The 21,184-nt window shown below is 42.7% G+C and overlaps 1 protein-coding gene across 1 annotated transcript in view; it reads right to left on the reverse strand.

Annotated features, from left to right (window-relative positions):
- PCNX2 (pecanex homolog 2) overlaps positions 1–21,184 on the reverse strand; it is a gene marked incomplete at its 3' end in the record, with an annotated part of 251,039 nt that overhangs the window by 165,282 nt on the left and 64,573 nt on the right. The window contains exons 9-12 of the mRNA XM_006027452.1: positions 17,867–18,002; positions 10,122–10,264; positions 8,186–8,339; positions 8,064–8,096 (exon numbers count right to left, since the gene is read on the reverse strand). Coding sequence (XP_006027514.1) covers positions 8,064–8,096; positions 8,186–8,339; positions 10,122–10,264; positions 17,867–18,002 — 466 coding nt within the window. The remainder of the gene's footprint in view (positions 1–8,063; positions 8,097–8,185; positions 8,340–10,121; positions 10,265–17,866; positions 18,003–21,184) is intronic.

The raw sequence follows: 21,184 nt of genomic DNA on the forward strand, positions 1-21,184 counted from the left end.
CCCTGCACACTCCTCAGACTGGGCTGGAGAAACTGAACACTTGTACGCTCCTACTTTCTACTAGGAGAGTTGCAATTCTCCTAACAGAAACATAATGCCCATACATGGCTACTATTCACCACATAAGGAGGCACCTTTTGCAACCAGCTATGAAAAAGTCCTCACAGTTCAGAGTCAAATTAGTGCCTTCATTTTTTTGTCCAGAAAATCAAAGGTCAGATCAAGCCTTCTTCTACGAGACCTGCCTCAAGATTGTTCACCCCAGATCCTAAATAGTTTCAAGACACCTCACCTGGACCAATCAGTCATCTATCTAAAAGTGATGGAAGAACTGAATTAACCTTTATCTTTACACATCAACACTTGCTAATAGGTTAGGTCATGCCAGGCATTCTGGCAGCTTGTATCATTATTTCTTACCTAACAATGAAAAGTTAGAAGGAAGTATTAAATTCCCTCTATTTAATACAGTAACAAACCAGCTGATAGGATCTGGGGCACTGCTTTGCCAGATTTAGCATCCAGCTGGTTGAGTTCTCTCTAACCCTCTGAGAATAGGGAAGACAAGCACAGCCTGTTGGTCATGGGAAAGGTACAGTTCCAGAAGTCTGAGAGCTGGGACTGTAAGCTGAGGGCCAGGGAGAGGCAGCCTTTTGCTGATGGGGGCCACAGGGAGACATAATAGAATTATACAGCATAGAGGTCATCAGCAGGCAGAAAATGGAGGAAGACAGTGACTGCAAACATACAAACGGATGGCACAGAATTAGGGTGATCATATGTCCCAGTTTGGTCAGGACAGTTCCAGACTGTAGGCCATTTCAGCCAGCTGGTGAAAATTAAAAGAAAAGTCCTGGAAACAGCTGCTGCAGGCAGAGGCAGAGGCAGGCATGTAGTGGTGTGGGGCACAGTCCAGCAGGGAGAAAGAGTGGCATGTACACCAGGCAGGCAGGAAAGCAGACATCGCTACTGCTGCACACACATGCCCAGCCTAGCTCCTCCTGAGCAGTGGCTGGAGATGGGGGGTGGGCTAGGCTGGGCACCACTCCACTCCAGCCAACAGCAGCTGCCTGCCTGGCTCACCATTGCACTCCATCTCCCACCAGACTGTGCCCTGCACCCTTGCTCGCCTGCCTCTGCCTGCAGCAGTACTACTAATAGGGGAAGTGGGGCAGTGTCCTGGATTTCCTTAAAAATAATACAGTCACCCTACACAGAAGCAACTCCATTAAAACCCACTGCCCTCAGGACTGAACAGAGCCTAGGGCTTGGGTTGATCTTTAGTTCTAATAATGTAATCATTTACAAAATATGTGCTTACTAGAGTCCAGCCAAAGCTACTGCCTGCAAAGTCTGATGTTGGAAATGCTTATATTTGAACAAGCTCATGGTACAGAGATGACACTGCTAGCCATTGAGGGCACTGTGGTACAACACCCACAGGGATACCTCGTGGTATGCTCACTTATAGAAGTGTGGATACTTCCACACCCCCTAAACAGGGTTGGGCAAAACAACTGGATTGAAAATTTAGGGAACAGGCTCTTCCAATGTTTTGTATACTTTGTGCTTCCAAGCAAGCCAGAAATACCTTAAAAAATCCCTTGAGCAAGCCACCTAACATCCAGATCTGCTGAGGAGAATGGGAATGAAAATGAAGATAAAAATTGTTTTCAGACCCATAAGTCCATTTTAAGTTGTGAGAGAAGGCTAAGTTGGATCTTGTTTTGTCTTCTGCTGTTTTGTCTCCCCTAAAATGCAACACATGTTCATTAGGGACCTGTGTTGTTGGGTGATAAGCTTGCCATGCTGTGTTCTGTCTCAAAGTTGCCTTTAAAATGAAAACAAAAACAAATCACTATTTACATTTACATTTTTGCCAAATTAGTGTTTGTTCTCTTCCTTTCTTAAATTGAAACTCAGCTGAATTACTGCCACATTGCTTGGGGCCACAAGCTCATCTACTCACAAGCAAGGTCTTGTCAGCATTGGGAGGAGAGACTTCTAATGAAAACTCAGATTCCTCCAGGAAGCGACTGAGAGTCTTACTGATTTAGTAGGTAGAACCTCTTAATTTCTACACTACTATTGAACGTATGCCCCGTGCTGCTGCTGAGGCCCTGCCTGTACCCAGTGCACTTTTCACAAGAGTGTTAATGTTTTGTCCTTTCTCAGTTCCAATCCAGGCAATTATATTCTGCTAGGCAAGAATTCCCTGTTAATTTCTGCTAAGCAACAGTATTCTTTTCCTGAACCTAAATGGGCCTGCGGGCTCATTATGTACTAACAAACCACTGCAGCAGCATTCCTCCTCAGAAGTGGCAGCATGTTAGCTGCAAGTGAGAAGATTCCCATTGGCCTACTGAAGTCTTGGAGTTTTGCCCATGTAAAAACACAGGATCAGACTTGTGGCTGGCAAAAAATTTTAGAAAACAAGGCAACAAATATACCATACTACCAATAAACTCCTCATTTTCAATTGATATGAGCTCTTCAGCTACAAATGAATATTCCAGTTATGTGGGGTGACACTCCCCTCTCTCAGGTGCCCTGTTTCACATATGCAGGAGTTTGAAATGCTGCTCTCCCAACAGAATGCATCAAAGGAAGAGTGAACATTGCTGTACATTTACAAGTTACAACATTTTCATTTACTTGGCTACAAGTAGTTCAAAACCTTTTGTGCCAGGTAAGGGCTGAAAAAAAACAGAAGCAGACAGTTAAAGGAAATATTAACAGCTCTTCTGACAGCAAGCTCAAGGGTAAGTGGGACATTTTATACACTGGCAATTCAAGGATGCCTTGAGTGTGAAAAGCCATGATCAAAGTGACAAGGATTCAGGTTTGCCTTGTAAAATGTTGCTGTAAACCCATCTGTATTTGTAAAGTATAATTTAAAGTGAGCATCTCTTCTATAATAAAAGAGCACATCTTCAGAATCTGTCTTTTAATCCAGATGAAGGGACACAGTGACCACAATTTCCTAGCTCTCAGCCAGGTTCATACCTTAGTCCTAATATCAATTGATCTGCAATATCTTCTGGAATCAATCAGATTGCTATGAACTAGCATGCTTCAATTGCACCTTGATTTCACGATATACAAATGACATCAAACACTGATAAACTTTTTGATCACAACTCAGCCACAGACTGAGCCTATTCCTGTTTTTAATGCCACATGCCTGTAAAAATTAAAGCAAAAAACATAAGAACACAGTGTAATAACATAAGAAGTACCATGCTGGGTCAGACAAATGGTCCATCTTGCCGAATACCCTGACTTCAACAGGATTTAGAGGGAAAGCACTGAACTAGATATATATAATTTCTGTACCTGGCCTCTATGTCATTTTACAAGGATTTCCTGGTTACTTTTAATGTGATATGGAATGGGTTGGTAAATTATATTTTTCCCTGTGACAAATGTAAAAAAAAAAACACCTCAAAACCCACACACATTTTACCCTAATTTCATCTACGTTTGTCTTTGAATTTTCAGGTACTTGGTTCTTAGTGTCCCCAAAAAAGAGGTTTTCAAAAGTTTCTCATTTTCCCCTCAAGATTCTGAAAAATTAAAAAAAGAGAAATGTTTTGTTTAAAAAGCCATTCTAGATTGAGAAGTGTTTTGATGGGAAAAATCACAATGATATTGAAAATTATTCTCATGTTACTGTGTGCGTACATACCACAGGTTTAAGAGGAGGCCTACATGTGTGAAATCTCACAGGGCTGTGTTTACAATGGTATTTAATGATTGCAGAGAAGTGCCTCATGGGATTGGCAAAAGTGTCTTAGCCTGTTAGAACTCAAAAAACTCAATGGGAGGCAGGTAACTAACTTGCTTAAGTGCTTTTGTAAATCCTGCTAGGCACCTGTTTGCAAATGTACTTAGACAAATAAAGACTGCAAACACAGTCCAGAGGGCCCTCACTGCACATGTGACCCAGGGGCAAAGACAAAGATAAGGCCTCACTACCCTCCCATCCATCTGCTTATCTTGATGCATGGATCTTTGCCTTTTACCCATTGCCCAAAGGCCAACTGTTGCTACCATGAGCATTTACAGCATCTTACTGTCATAATAAAAACATGTCTGCAAGGTCTGAGTTTCTGCTATTTTGCAACTCGTGCAACACGAACACAGGACTAGAAGAGACCTCCTGTTATAACTGGCAAGCAAGGAGTAGGAGACTAATCATTCAAAAACAGAAATCCCCAACTAAACACAAAAGCAGATTAAAAACAAAACCATAAAAGCAGACCTTTAACACACTGCACACAAAATCTAAGCATTAACCAGATTACTAAACTCTATATTGTATACTGATGCTAACTAACCTGAATCTCTAGAAGACAACTTGTTAGAGTGAAAGGCAGGCACTAAACTACCTGTCTAAAGCATATTTGTCACCCTGATCTCTTAGTTCACCTAACTTAGGCTTCTGTGCAGTGATGCAGGATCCCAGATGATCCCAGTTGTTACCACAATATTGAAAGAAAATAGCAAGCTCCTCTTCATACCAAGCTATGCAGGGCTTTTAAAAAAGTTAGAAACACCACAAACTGCACCAGGAAGTGAAGAATCTACTCTAGAGATTGGAGCACTAACCTTGTATGCTCACAGTGAGGCACAGGACCATGGGGCCATTCAACACCTCCTGAATACTCCGGGAGGCCTTCAAAAGTAATCCTACGTAGACTGTTAAAGTAATATATCCTGAAGATGACAGCCCCAGCTGATTACAGAAAAGTTTGCATGAAAAAGATACGGAAGAAGTTTGGAGGTTGCTAGCCAGACACAGACTATCACAAGTACTTTGGGCCACTCATACCCAAGAATTGAAGAACATGAACAGGTTCAAAATGATCTCCAGGTTATCCCATGGCTCTTTTGTAACTGTTGTAACATTAACTGTGTTATATATTTGAAAATCTCATCTCCATTGCCATTTATGGCTAGAACACTGATTATTCTTTAACCTCCCTGCTGCTCTGCATCCTCATATTAGCATCAAGTAATGTTATCCACTTCAATTTTAATGTAGTATTTTGAATGATGAAGCAGTACAGTATGGTATCTCTTCATGCCTACTTACTGCCGTATTTTTAATTATGCTCTTTAGCACTAGCAAGCCTTTGTGAAAATGTCTTATGTTATAAAAATATTACTTTTAAGTGACTGCATTATATTATTCCATATGGATTAAATCTTATGCTAAATATGGCTTTCATGTTCAAAACACTGAATGAGAAAACTGTACAATATTTTCCATCGGCATTGTTATGGCACACCACAAATTCTTTTTAAGATATAAAATCAAACAAGCCACATTTGAAAAATGTCTGGGAGAGGACTTGGGGTGGAGGTAAGAAATCAGAAGTCTCTTTATTTTTTTTTTATATATTGCATGACACAGTAAGATGACTGATGCTATAACAGTGTTTTTACTGTGATTATAAAACTATACCTAGGATTTTATATTTAAAAATGCTTTGATTAAACTTCATTTGTTTGTCTTTGATGCTAAAAATAATCAGACTGATGTGATTAAAATGAAGTTTTGATTAACCTGGTTACCACCCATTTAAAACAAATGTGCACATTATTAATGTCTGCATGTGCAGTTGATTTGATTACTGTTCACGTTACTGTGCATAGCCATGTATTAGCTGAACTGACAAGCAGATTCTATTTTTGGCCTTGAGAAAAGTAGCTCTTTACTGAGGTATGAATATTTTTTTTTTTTTTTAGGTTTTGGAAATATAACAATACAAGGAATGGAACTGTAAATGAACTTGCTGTTTATCAGCACTGCTCTCTTTTTGTGGGGACATTAATTGTCTGCAAATGTGTTATATCTGACAGTTCCATATACCCTATGAATGACTGAGATGGAAAGGGAAACTAAGGATCCTTTAAGATTCATCTGGGTAGAACCTACAAGTGTTAACTCCAAACAACATTAATTTAAAATGGAATGTCTATCTCCAGCCTTTCAATTGACAAAAGCAGAATCTTGTTGTCAAAGGAAATAGAGCCAACCTGACAGAGTAGAGAGCCAGTTTGAAGTTTCATGATTGCCAATATCCCTATATAAAACCATTATAGACCTAAGAGCAACATACAGGAGCTCTTTTACCTTGCTTCAGACCTTCCAACCTGCAGTGAGCTGAGTATTCTGAGTTGAAGAAAACATCCCTCCTCCTGCAGTTTGCAAACTCATGCCTTTATGCTAGAAATATCTTCTAATAAAGAGACTGAGCATATTGATGTTATTCCTTTCCCTTAACTAGGTTACCTTCCACCTTCATCTGATCAAAATGATTAGTGTAAGAGCACATGTATTTTTTATTGAATGTAATGTATTCAACAACCCCACTTTCCTTATTTTCACAATTCAAAGAGCAACAGATATATACTGGATCTATTTCCCAGAGGCACAGTCCCTTCCTCAGAGAAATATGCCCAGATAATTGTGTTTCCAACAAGGAATCAGTACTTCTAATGTACTGCTGCCCTATATGCAGTATTTCCAGGTGTAATGATATAGAATAGCAAGATAGCTTGTAATTGTGTACTACAGTCAGCAGATCCTGCATGCTTCTACTTAATATAGGCTAATTCACAATAACCCATTGTTGATACTTCAATTAACCTTCTCCCAATGGTAGTATTTCAGTCTTCATGACAAAAGGATGAGTTTTATATAAACACAGTTACAGAAGGGGTAGAGGGGCAGGGAGAAGAATTTAACAAGAAGAAAGCATGTGTGTCATGCCACAACTTCAACCCAGGGGCCTCAACTTGGCAACACAGCCACCTCCACACTTGTCATTCAAGCTGGCCAAGGCTGGTCTGAAGCCTTCAGTAGGACCTAACCCTCCACCCCACTCCCTGTCACTGAAATGGCTAGCTGGGGTAAGCTGACCCTCCACTTCCCCCATATAAACACCTGAACTGAAAGAGGAAGTGCCCAGGCAACAGGGCTCAACCTGATCCAAGACCACTGTGCTGTTCCCTCTGGCTTGCTCCTTGGCTTTGCTCTGTATATGATCTCTCTGCTTCTTAACCTGGCTTGCTCCTGGCCTCTTCTCTCTGTTTGATCTTCCAGCTTCCTGACTCAGCTCACCCCTAGACCCTTTTCTCAGACTGAACCTCTGACTTCCTGACCTGGTTTGACCTATGAATCTGCTTACTCATCCTGACCCTGATCAGCATCTTGATTGCCCAAGGGGCCCCAGATCTAGCCACCCACATTTCAGTGTGACAGTGTGCCATGTCATCAGACAATTATATAGCCTTTCTTAGTTATTTTGAGGTAAACCTCAGCAAGAGCAGATTAAAAAAGACCCGTCAATCCTCAGTCTTGAAGATGCATTCTCAGTCTCAATGGGCTAAGGATTCAAAGGGCATGTCTACACATGCTGCTATGGTGATGTTGTTATTGCGCCATGATTTAGTACTTCCTTGGAAGTACTAAATCATGGTGCAGTAACACCCTGTACTGCACTGTGCGCATGGTACGTCGTTATTTTTAGCAGCTATTTTGCCACAGCAGGGCACTATATCAAGGAAGCGCATCATTATAGCAAAGTAGCTGCTGATCATGTGTAGACGCCTACGGATGCTACATTGCCATAGCGTGTTGCTATGGCAACATACCATTGTGCATAGACACGTCCAAAGTGTAGCTCTGATATTACTATTCTTTCAGGACCTAAGAGTGATTAAAGGAAAACAAAGAAAGGGTTGGTCAGATGCCATATGACTACATTTCTATAACCTTATTCAGATGCATTCATTTTTATTACATATTTTGGCATATAGAAAAAATATAATTTCCAGGAATAACAGTTAATTCAAATAATCAGTCATTAATAAATGTAGTTCTGAAGTCCCAAAAGCTACAACCAATAGGTTCTGGGGCTTTTTGGATAAACAACCTGCAACTTCTACAAAAGCTGCTTGTTTTTAACCTTTCACTATCCCAACTGGTTCCCAGTTAGCAGAAAAGCAATAATGTAAAACGCAAACACCCGTGTTCTGCCGCTTAGACTTACATGGATTGGTGAGGCAGGGTCAGGTTGAACACTCTATAAACAGAACAGAAAAAGGTTTATTGGATTCTCCTTCCACAAGATTACATACAATTTCTTGGAGAAAAAGCATACTTGCCCCTTACCTTTAGAAGGGAATACTGACAACTGGCCATAACAAGACAGAACAAGAGGACCCAAATGTCTTTACAAAAGCCTTGGTTCAGTGTTAGGAATCCAAGAAAAGAAACAAGAACAACTAGTATAACAGCCAACACATTCTCCTTAATGTCTTGTGTCCTACACGAATAAAATAGATAGGAGTTACTTTTAAAAAGGAAGAAAAAAGGATTTATTTATTTATCAAGGGCCTGACTGTCAGCCTATATAAAATGTCATTGCTCTACTGACTTGAACTACAAGTGATAGCATCTGAGATTCTTTACCCAGAACTCTGCATCAACACCTACTTACCTACATATAAAACTCATGTACCTGAGGCTTCATAGCTGTGTTTATCATTACCATACCTAAACCTCACAAAAACATCTGGGTATTTTATTTCATAGATTTGAAAGCCAGCAAGGACCCTTATGACCATATAACTTGACTTACTGAATAGGAATTCATAAAGTAACATGTACATCTGAGCAGATATTTGTCTGTGTTTTATAAAAAGTTTTATGTATCGTTTTCCTCAAGGAGAGAGAAACCTTCATTTAACTAGAAGGCAAAAGACAAAATATAGTATGTGACCAAAAGAAGGAAATGTATACCACTGCCAGGTTAAAATTGCTTTAAAACACACAATTTGTCCTTATATACATTACAAAAGCACACTATATCCATTTCACATATTGAATCTGATCTGTTAGAACACAAGTGCCTAGGAAAGTGAATCAGGCATTCACAGTTGTAAATAAGAGTGCTTCAGTGGATATTTCCTCACACATTAGAAGTTTGCTGGCTAGATACTATGGTTGCTGTAGCATGCTAAAGCTGTCTTCTGACATTTCTGCGGCGGAGCTCATATTAGCATGACTATATAATATATTCACATACACTAACAAGGATCAAAGCTCATGACAGGCCAGACTACAGTTGTTGGCTATGTAGTCTTATATGTTTTGGGTTGATAGTAGTCTAACAGATTATATTACACCTAGTAATGGGAACTGACAAAACAGGTAATTCCAACTGAAATGAGAAAAGGAAAGGAGAAATGCCAGGGTAAAAAAAATAATTTTGGTAGGCAACTGTAATTGTGAATGTGGAGAGAGTGACTATCCCATAGTTTAACACTGATATGAACCAAGGTCCCTTCTCAGTCAGGGCAGTGAGCTACCAAAATTAGCTGTAAAGGCCCAAGCTCAGACCATAGAAAAATATTTTTCACATCTTTAAACCAAACAGATATGTTTAAAACAATCCACATGATTTACTCCTTTAATAAATAGTTTGTGCTATCAACTCCAAGGGCATTGACAGAAGTGAAATTTTTGCCCAACCTGGCCCCTAAAAACACTTTACAGCTGTGACCTAACACAAGTACACAGCCGCAGAGCACTTTAAAAGGGCCCAATCCCTTACATAAGGGTTCAGGTGAAAGCATGCCAAAGCAGAGTGCCAGGGGGGGAAGGGAGAGGAAGGAGTTCATTCTAGGGATTGCCAAACTGAAGCTGAAGGGTGGGGCTGGTGAAGTGGAGCCGACCGGAGATGGCTGTCCAATCCACCCATCCCCGATTGGACTGGGACTGGACGCAGACTGGGAAAACCCCAAAATGGACCTCCCTCCCCTTCCTTCTCCTCCTCCCATGCCGAGGCAGCCCCGGGGGCTGGAAGAAGAGGAGCAGGGATAAGGGAAGAGGCTGAAGAGAACCCCTCTGTCCCTGTATGGGGTTCAATCCCCCACCCTCCCGACCCAACCGCTAACATTTGTTGGGTTGGGAGGATTCATGTAATTCACGGCACTTTCTGTTGGACCAGGGAGCTGCACTTCTGTCTGTGCCCCAAGGGGCAATTCAAGCCACAGTTCATTACACGCATAAAAATAAGCAAGTGGAGGAAATGGACGAAGCTTACCGGTCCAGCAAAGCCAATAAGGTTAGTCGATCATACCAGACTTTAATCCACTTCCCAGGAAATATAATGAATTTGTAAAACTGCCTGTTAAATTTTCGTTGTGCTGAAGAACATGAAGAGTCCTCAAGGTCCTGACTCAGATGCTTTAAAACAAAAACAAACCAGCCACACAGACGTACACACACACAGAATTTCATATGAACATACTGTTGCCAATAAATTGCGTTTTCTAAGAGGCAAAAATTTGAATGAAAAAATTCTTATCAATTTCTTCACAAAATGGGTAGTAGCAAGAATTTGTTTTCTTCATTTTAGGAATAAAAAACATAAGGCATTAACCTCATTTCTTGCACATAGTCAGGAATTTTACCAGTCATGTAAAAACCTTTTGATTATATTTTAATACTCCTTTTAACATATTACTTACTTATTACTTAACATATCACAATGTGTCTGACTGTTCTGACTCCATCTCTTGTCTGCAGATTTTAGACTCTTCTCAAGTATTAGGCCAATTAGAGCACACCTCATGGGACAGAATTCTAATCTTTGACATACAAAGCACTGTTTACAATCTGGACGCTTTGTCTGCTACCTCTCATCACAGGCTGCAGGACCATTTACCACTTTTTGGATGTCTCAGGGGTAATATCTCCAAAGACAGATAAGGTATGTGTCTCAGACCACCAGGGGTGTTTATGCATGTGCTCCGGGAATGAGGTGCTTTAATTAGTGCGGCTCTTAGAGGTACCTGGGGAGTCAGGTTGTAGTGTGTCAAAATTCCACTGCCTATATTGAGTCCATGAGTTTCTGTATGTAGGAGGTTGATGAAGTGCAGTTCATAGGCTCGTATGTGAAAAGTGATTTGTAAATTCAAACAAGCACTAAACCTCGCTAACCTCATCACCAGAAGCCAACTTCCTACAGCTCAAAACACACCGAATGGATCCAGGCCATGCCATGACAAGACATGCAAAACCTGCCAACAATATCTCCAGTATGAAGATATCTTCACAATAAAATAGATACCTCCATAGGGGCACCAAGTTTCCAGATGGAAAATATGTAGGAGACACCAAGCAATAACTGTGCACCAGAATGAGTGCACACCACCTGTCTCCAATCCCTCAGGCCTAATCCTTAAATGGAATTTACAAACCACTTTTCACAGACGAGCCTATGAACTGCACTTCATCAACTTCCTATGTACAGAAACTCATGGACTCAATATAGACATTGGAATTATGTCTAATGTCCTACAACCTGCTGCACATTTGACTCCCTAGGTACCTCTCAACTTTTACCTGCTACACCCCTGTTCCTCCCTACCCCAGCCTGTACCTCACCCCGTGATGCCTTCATTTCCATTTTCACTGACTGACTTCCTTGCCTGCATTGCATGCCAGACCAGCCTCTGGCTTCTTTACTATTCCATCCATCCGGGAACAACACACACACCAACTGCAGGTGCTTCCTCAGCCTGACAAAGGGTTTTTCAACCCGAAAGCTAGCACCCCAGGCATCTAAACTGGGCTCATGTGGAGCCTCACAACTCTACTGCAACCAGCAAGCCTCGGGCCTGTCACAGATGTGATGAGTCTGAGCTTTCCCCACCCAGGACTTTGTGCATGCGTGTGGTGGCTGAAGGTTAGGGCACCTCTTACCCACCTTTCACCAGGGAGATTCTCAGTCCTGGCATTTCCTGGGGCTGCCGCACCACCAACAATTCCATCAGGCCTCCTGACTCTGGCATAGTCCAGTTTTAGTGGTCATGCCCAGGACCTGGGGTCTCCTCCTTCCCCACAGCCCCAGCCCATACCTCCAAGTTCATCCTGACACAGGAGCTCAGCAGGGACATGTTCTTCCCATGCTGGCTGGTGATTCAGTGAGTGCCACCTCCAGCTCTGAGAGCAGGGCATTAAATGGTTTTAAATAAATGAAAAAACAGGGTGAGTGGATGGACTGAGGAGGGTGGCAGTCACTCCATCTGTACTTAGAGCTTGGGGAACCCCAGCAGCAGGAGGTTCACCTTGAGGAACACCAGGTGCTCCACCAAACCAGGACCCAAGGTGGGGTGTCACTACATCACCAGCAAAGCCAAATACCTTCTCACTTGGAACACTGGTTGGTGAACAGGACAGATGCTCCCAGACAACCATGGCCAGATCTGGCCACATCTGGCTGCGGCTTGTCCAGTAGGCCAAGGGGTCACACAGCAGCGGCTCCACATCCTCAGCGAGACAGACAGCCATCAAGGCCTGAGCGCCACCTGCCTGATGTTGGGGTTTGGTGCCTCTGGACCCCACCATATAAGCCATGCCCTTGGCCCACACATGGCAGCCAGCATGTGGACCATACTGGACCACAAGGGATCAAGCCATTTCCTGATGCCCTCCTTCAGCTGCCTCAACAGTGCTTGCACAACTGGTGACAGCAGCTTGCCACAACCAGGAACACTGATCCCCTGCAACTTCTCCATTTGGTTCTGAAGTTCCCTCATTATGAGGATCACCTGGCTAAGGAGGGCATCGCCAGCACTGAGGGTCTCGGTGGCCTTGAGGAAGGGATTGAGGACCACCAAGATCTGGGAGATGGTATTCCACTGAGCTCTGTTAAGGGGACCACTGATCCCAATCTCCCCGAGCAAGGCCATCTCATGGATGGCCTTCTTTGCTCCACCAGCCTCTCGAGCATCAGGTATGTGGAGTTCCACTGAGTCACCACATCCTGCATGATTTTGTGCTGCAGGATGTTCAGCTCTGCCTGTTTGTCCTGCAGCATCTTGCCCCTCTTAATGCTCCAGTGGAAGTAGTCTGCCACCTTCCTGCATTTTGAAATGAGCTTGCTGGTGGTGCTGGCACCATCACCAGCATCCCTGTCCCCCTCCAAGGCGTCCCTGACAGTGAGGTGGAATTTGTGTGCCACACAGCAGATCCCTACAAAGTTGGCATCACGGACCAACTTGACCATATTGGCCCCATTGTCGGTGATCATGAACCCGCGGGTGAGCTCGCCCTGCTCAATGAGCCACCCCTGCATGAAGTAGTTCATGGCCCCCATGATCTCTGTTCCACTTGTCCATCACCTTGGCGTGAAGGAGAGCCCACCGACAACCTGACTGGTCTCATCAGTGCCCTGTGAGGGAGAGGTAGGCATGATCTCCACCCCAGGTGCTCCAGATGTCCGAGGTGAAGTGTAAGACCACCTGTGGACCTGCCTTGTGCAGCTCCTCCCTCAAGTACTCCCTGCATGCCTCATACAGGCAGGGCACCACTGTCCTACTGAAGGTGGTGCATATGGGCACTTGGTATGATGGGGCCACGAGCGCCATGAACTGCCTGAACCCTGGCCGCTCAACGAAGGAGAAGGGCTGGCCATCCACAGCAAGCATTGCCCCAATGCTACGGGTGATCTCGCTCGCCCTTGCAACTTGCCTCCCTGTCTGCCTTTCCCTCCACTGTTCCAGGGTGGTCTACCTCTGCTTAGGGGGGATGGGGGCTTTGGAGCAAGAGGGGGACTTCTTTTTGGGCATGTTCTCACTGGTGCCAGGCTGAGGAGGAGCAAGGGCAAGGGGGTGGTTCCTGCAGAAATGCATCAGCATCCCTGTGTTGCTCATGTGTTTTGTTCCCTTGCCCTGGCTGGTTTTGGCTCAGCAGTGCAAGCAGATAGCATATGTGCGATCATCTGCCAGCTCAAAATGATCCCAGACCACATTACCCACTTCCTTCTGCAGTACGGGTGCATGTTGAGATGCTGCCTTTTCCCCTTCCTCAGCAGGCAGAGGCACAGCAACAGGAGTAGCGGACTCAGCTGAGCCACTTGATTCCGCACCCTCTACCTCATCCTCTTCTGAAGTGTCTTCTGCAGAAGGAGACCTGGCTCTAGGGGAAACTTGAGGGGTGTGGAGCATAAACTCAGAAGATTCCCCCTCCTTCCCCAGAATTTCCCTTGCTAGGGCACTCAGATCCAGCTCCAGCTCTTCCTCAGGCACTGGAAGGCTCAGCACGGGAAGTAAAATGGGGGTAGAGGAGACTGTCATGCTGGTGCTGTTGCTTGTTGTCATGGTGATGGTGGGGCAGGTTATGGCTGGTGCTCTTGGATGAGATGCAGACTCAGGCACAGGCAGTGGTTAACTGCTCCCCTTTCCTTGCTGCCTATAGAACTAGTGGAAGCCTCATGCCTGCTTGTTGTAGCAAAGAGGCTGCATCTCAGTTTGGGTGGCAGGGGAAACTTACAGCTCTCTCTCTACCTCCTCTTCCGCTCCTCCCTGAAGGCTTGCCAGCTGCCTTTCCAGCACACTTCATGGTGTGTTTCATAATGTCTTTGCCTTGGTGTGCTGGAAAATCTGTGTTCTTCTGTAATGTTATCTGATTTATGTAATATATGTAGATAATTGTATATGTATGTGTATTTATGTAATGTATGTATATATTTATGTAATAAATAAAATAAAGATATATAAATGTATGCATGTGTTCCTGCATAAATTCTATATTACACTATGCAATATATGATGTGCTTCCCTATGAATAGAATGCACACTGAGAGAAAGCACAGATTTGGAAAAAATCAAAATAGACTAACAAAAACAAAAAGCGGATTTTTGGGAAGGAATAAATTGAAAGGAATCAATTAATATAATAATAAAATAAAAGGGTATAGAAAGCAAAAGGTATTGATGAATCCCACTTGCTAGGCTAGCAAGTAGGAAATGAGTGATAGCCTTTGTTGTCTGATGTTGCTGAGCTGCTGGAAGAGACAGCTCAGTAACTGACCCCAAGGCAGAAAGCAGCTCAGTTCAAACTATGTTGCTTTTTATGCTTTTTTTCCATCCCTCCCCCAGAGCACTGGGATTGGAAGGAACCTCAGGGAAGGATCACAGTCACTGGCCAACTACATGGTCAATATGAGAGCAGTCCTTCCCCCCTCTCCCTCTACCCTCTCCTTACTTTCTGTTTGCCTGCAAGCAAGCCCAGCTTCGAAACTCGAAACGTTTCAAAATGTTTTGACTGCCCTTGTTTTGAGGCTGTTTTAAAGGCCTTCGTTTCATTTTGATTTCGCTGTTTTGAGCTTGAAACGAATCAAAACAGCATTGAAATGAAACAGCCAGCAAAATTTCACATAGCCCTAGTAATTACCACACTCCAGGTGACTCGATTAATTTTAAGCCTCGCTGCATATGTATAGGTGTGCAAGATTCTTAACTGAACTAAGTTTAATAGTAAAACAGAGAAAAAAATCGCATCAAGTTCATGTAAATCATAGGTGTCAAACCTGTTTGGCTCTGCAGGCTGGATAACCTGTGAGCAGCCAGAGTACTGGTCCCTAAGGCTGCTGAAAGTGCTGTTTCAGCACAGCTCTGGAAATCAGGGAGTTCATACTGCTGCCATTTTCCTTCCCTTTCCCCCTGCTACTGGTTTTAGTCACCAGGGGCAACTAAAACCACCACTTTTGACAGCAGGCTGAGGAGGATTGGAGGGGGAAAGGTAAACAGAGTTAACTCCCTGGATTCCAAAGCCACTCTGAACCCACAGGAAGTAACATTGCTGCCACAGGGGTTTTGATAGCTGCAGCAATAAGTCCCATGTGCCATGTTTCGACTGCAGATGTCCATGAGAAGCCCTATAGGCTGGATGACCAACCTCCATGGTCCAGAGCTGGCCTGTGGGCCATGTTTGACATCTTTGGTGTAAATGTATAAATACCATCAGATACAAGCCTCTCTGATCTCATCTTGATAAACCCCAAATTCTGAATTTAGATAAAAGAGAAAAAGCCAAAGTTAAATACTCACACTTGCAGACTACTGCTTCTGTCAGTTTCTAAGAACCCGTTCTTCTTGATTATGTCTACACTGAGAGGTTTCATGAGAGAAGCAAGGGTTTGGGGGTTATTTTGGTGATATCTTCTATTGAACCAACTATATGGTTAGGAGAGACATGAGACTTTGTGCCCAAAAGATATCACCAAAAAAGTCCTTGTTTTTTTGCATATTTCCTGGATAATAAGAGCTACAACAACACTCCAATTCAATTTTTCTTTTAAAAACCTGTATTTTCAATTCTATTACTTTTCTAATTTGGTTTTATTAGTAGAAAAAGGAGTTCTGAATGGGCAGAGGTAGCAGAGGAACAGTTTTACCATCTAAATAGATCCTAGGATCCTGCAATCCTTTCAGTGTGCGCCTACTTTTAAGCCTGTGAGTAGCCTCATTGATTTCTCATTGATTTCTGGAGAATTACACAAATATATAAAGTTAAGCATGTGCACACAGGTTTGCAGGGTTCATGCTTAGATCTGGACTTCTACATTTTATTTAGAGTTCTGTCCCCAACTAGCTGTGCTGCCTTAAACAAGTCATGTGTTTTTGTTCATTTATCCACAAAATGAAGGAAACACTACCTAAGTAATTTATATTAATGTCTGAGGCACTGAGTTATATCCTAGCTTCACTAAAGTCAACATCAAAACTCCCCCAGACTTTTATAGCATCATGGTTTCACCTTTTCATCACAAGAATAGAAGTAAAAAAGAAGGGAGATCGCTGCCTGACTGCCTTAAATGTGCAGTACGATCTTGGACTAAACACTTCAACTCTTAATCCAGCAGTTTCTTGTAGCTAAAATGAAGGTGAAAAATAGTACCCAAGGTCACAGGCTTTTTAAAGGATTAAATATTTGTGTAAAGAATTTAAGACCTAGCATAGAAGTCTCTTTACAAATCCAAATAATAATTTTATATGCATTTATTACAAATATAGGCAAAAGCATATTTTAAAGTTTAAAACAGTCACCTTCCCATACTGAAGGCTGTCAGCTCCTAGATCCTATTAAAAAACTAACTAAAAAAATAATTGATGCTTTGAATTATTAATACAAGCATTAAACTAGAAATAGGCATTTGGAAAAGTGGAGGTGAAACTGTGATGTGGAAGAGTCCAGATTCTTAAAGATAGCCCAAAGAGTCACACAGGCCTCAGATTTACACACACTGCAAAACTAAAATATGTTATTGTCAGTTTACAAAATACATTAGCTCTAAAGGCCTTATTCTGTCAAGTAGTGAGCAACTCCAGCTTTTGGGACTTGAGAGTGTCCTGACATTTCACAAAAAAATATCCAAGACCTAAGAGTATTTCTGCACACTTCAGGTAAGTGGTGACTGACTTAATATTTTAGGCTTAAATGCCCATATAAATCTAAATAGTAAATCTGTCATACTACTAAACTTGGGCAATGTGCATAAGATCTCCAGAGTGGTGCCCTCTTTTATTCAAACTTAAGTAAGTTTCAGGATATGAGACTGACTGTTTATACACTGGTATTGTCTTTGAACAGCTAACATGGGTCTTACACAAATGCTTGGCAGCATTAGATACACAGTAATCCTTAAATGCTATAAAAGAAAAATAAAATTACTGTGGCAAAACTGTCCTTTTTACCCTACTAAAAATGCTCTGTTAGGCTCCAGTTTCATCACCCTGGCTCACAAAATGATCCCTTATTCTGCAAATAGCACTTTGAAGTGAAAGGGATACCAAATATAAGAAGATATCACTGTGTGTGAGAACAGATAGCAGAACTGTGTTCATAATAAGCATTAAAAAAAAAACTCAGTAGAGCAGTACCAAACTAATCAATACAAAAGAATTAGCACAACTGCATCAACAGCAGGTGTTCTTTTCTGCCACATATTAATGGAACATGATTCATTAAAATTCTAGAAAATTAAATATTATAATATACCCTGGGTGTTTCTGAAAGGGTTCTTCGAGCCATCATCAGTAGAAGCTGCTGCTGGAGTGCACTTGCTGCTTGATCACCTGAAGATGGTTCCTGACTCTCTGAAGTGGTAGTACTAGAGGAGCTGAATTGTATTTCACTGTGCAATAGGGAGAAAAAGAATGGAATAGGTTTAGAAAAAGTGATGTTAAGAACACTTAAAACAATTTAGGACTATTGGCTCACAGAACTGGCAACAGAACATGGAACCTTCCATCCTGTCTGACAAAATCTACCCTAGGTCCTAGTAGTCCAGAGTAGTTACTAATTATCTAATCACTGTTTTATAATTCTAAATAGAAAAATGTTATCGTCACCCACTATCATAATAGGTGTTATAGCTGGTAGTCTCAGTAGGGATGTCAAGGATTAAATGGCAAAGAGATGCAACTCTTTCGATGTATCTACACATGCCAATTTAAGGCATATTAGCCATTTTTAAGGTGTATTAATGGCATGGGTCTACATGTTTCGTTATAATGCACCCTAAATATGTCTATTTTAGGCTATTTGCACCTAAATTTCATACCTGCAAAAGCAGGTAGCAAATTTAGGCATGAATAGCTAAAGAGCCTTAATGCACATGTAGATGCACTAAGGCGCATTAACGCTGTGTATGTTGACTGACTTGGGACTAACTTTAGTCCCAAGTCAGTCAGTGCACTGTGTTAATGCACCTTAGCATGTGCATGTGTAGATGTGTGCCCAAAGCAAGGCAAGCTTATCAGCTAGCAGGGATGAAATTTTGGGCTTAAAAAAAGTGAATTTCAACAGGTTCAGGGCAATAGTAATGGAAGCACTGAGGGTCCAGGAACCAAAGGTAAAAGGAGTGCATGAAGAGTGGTCATTCCTCAAGGACACAATCCTCAAAGCACAAAAGAAGACCATTCTTGTGCAGAGGAAAGGTAGCAGAAGGGCTGGTAAGCCCTCCTGTCTTAATAGGGATATCATGGTCCTCTTGAAAAAGAAGAAAGAGGAATACAGAAAATGGAAGCTTGGGATAGTTTCCAAGGAGGACTATACAACAATGGTCCGCATTTGGGGAAAAGATTAGAAAGGCTAAAGTGGTGACTCAATTTAAGCTAGCAATGGGAATATCAAGGACAATAAGAAGTCCTTCTTTAGGTATGTAGGGAACAGAAGGAAAACAAATGGGGCCACTGCTTAACAATTCAGGACAGCTAGTTACCGACACTCAGGAGAAAACTGAACTCCTGAACAACTACTTTGCTTTGGTATTTCACCAGACTACGGGGAAAATCATGCAAGATAAGGTTCAGAATGGGCATGGTGGGAATGACTGTCTTCCTACTGTTGATGCTGAGCTGGTGCATGATCAGTTAGAAAAGGTAGACATTTATAAGTCAGCAGGACTGGATGAACTTCACCCGAGAGTGCTGAAGGAGCTGGCCAAAGTCATTGTGGGACCTCTGGCGAAACTCTTCCAAAACTCGTGGCACTCAGGGGAGGTCCCTGAAGACTGGAAGAGGGCCAATGTAGTGCTCAGCTTCAAGAAGGGAAGGAGTGAGGACCCGGGCAACTATAGGCCAATTAGCCTAACGTCTATCCCAGGTAAAATCCTGAAAAAATTCATCAAGGAGTCTATGTGCGATACACTTGCAGAAGGTAGGATTCTGAATGACAGCCAGCATGGCTTCATCATGGGCAGTTCTTGTCTTATCAATCTCATCTCCTTCTACAACCAGATAACTCACTACCTGGATAAGAGAGAGAAGGTTGACATTATATACCTAGACTTCCAAAAGGTCTTTGATTCAGTATCCCATGACATTCTCATGGAAAAATTGGAGAATTGCAGGCTTAACTGCTCGACAGTTTGGTGGGTAGGAAGCTGGCTGTGAGGGAGGACTCAGAGAGTTCTAATGAATGGATCTGTATCATCCTGGTGAGAAGGGGTCCATGCTTGGTGCAGTTCTTTTCAACATCTTTATCAAATAATTTGGATGTAGGGGTGAAGAGCTCACTGGCCAAGTTCACAGATGACACCAAGTTATGAGAGACCATGGTCACACTTGAAGATAGGCTACAGATACAGGTGGACCTAGACAGGCTAGCAAGTTGGGCAGATCAGAACCAGATGAAGTTCAACATTGAGAAGTGTAAAGCGCTCCATCTGGGGACCAACAATCCCCAATATAGTTACAGGCTTGCTGGTGCCAAATTGACTAGCACCATGACTGAAAAAGACATAGGGGTAATAACAGACCATAGTATGAACATGATCTGTCAGTGTGATGCTGTAGCCAGCAGGGCAAACAATGTTCTGGCATACATTAACCAATGCATCTCAAGCAAAACCAAGGAAGTGATTCTTCCGCTTTACTCAGCATTGGTGAGACTGCAGCTGGAGTACTGTGTCCAATTCTGGGCATCACACTTCAAAAAGGATGTGGAAAATCTTGAGAGAGTCCAGAGAAGAGTCACCCATATGATCAGAGACTTGCATGGAAAGCCATACGAGGTAAGGCTGAGGGACCTGGGACTCTTCAGCCTGAAGAAGAGAAGGCTGAGAGGGGACCTGGTAGCAGCTTACTGCTATATCATGGGCGTACATCAGGGGCTCAGTGAACAAATGTTCACCAGGGCAACTTTGAGGAAACCAGGAGCAATGGTCACAAACTCCTGGAAGACAGTTTTAGGCTCAACATTAGCAAAAACTTCTTCATAGCTAGGGTGTCCAGACTGTGGAATAAGTTCCCTCCAGAGGTGGTGCAATTGCCTACCCTGGAAATCTTCAAGAGGAGACTGGACGGTCACCTTGCTGGGGTCACTTGACCCCAGGTGTCTTTCCTGCTTGGTGCAGGGGGGCTGGACCCAATGATCTTCCAAGGTCCCTTCTGGCCTACATTCTATGAATAGGGAATTCTTAGTACTACTATTTACAGAAAGGAAAGGGAAGCATATACAGACTGAATGAATTGCCTGAGGTCATATAGAAATTCTGTAGGAAGGCAGAATGCTTGTACATGTGATGAAAATTGGCTGTTTTTGTACACGTGCAGGGGGGTTTTGTACAATTTAAATGAGTTTGCTATGTTGCAAACTAAACCACATCCACATGTAGTTTAGTTTGCAATGTAGCTTTTGTAACATTGCAGCCTTTGACAACTTGCTCCCCTGCTGTGGGAGAGGTGGGATGAGGGCAGAAGCAGTGAGAGGCCCAATCCCTTTTTATTTTTCCCCCCATGGAGCCTGCCCACGTCTCCCACAGCCATAAGGCAAGCTGCCAGTGGGCCAAGCAGACCCTGAACTGTGGAAAGC

This window comes from Alligator sinensis, unplaced genomic scaffold (genome assembly GCF_000455745.1).
Source record: "Alligator sinensis unplaced genomic scaffold, ASM45574v1 scaffold93_1, whole genome shotgun sequence".
Lineage (NCBI taxonomy): Eukaryota > Metazoa > Chordata > Crocodylia > Alligatoridae > Alligator > Alligator sinensis.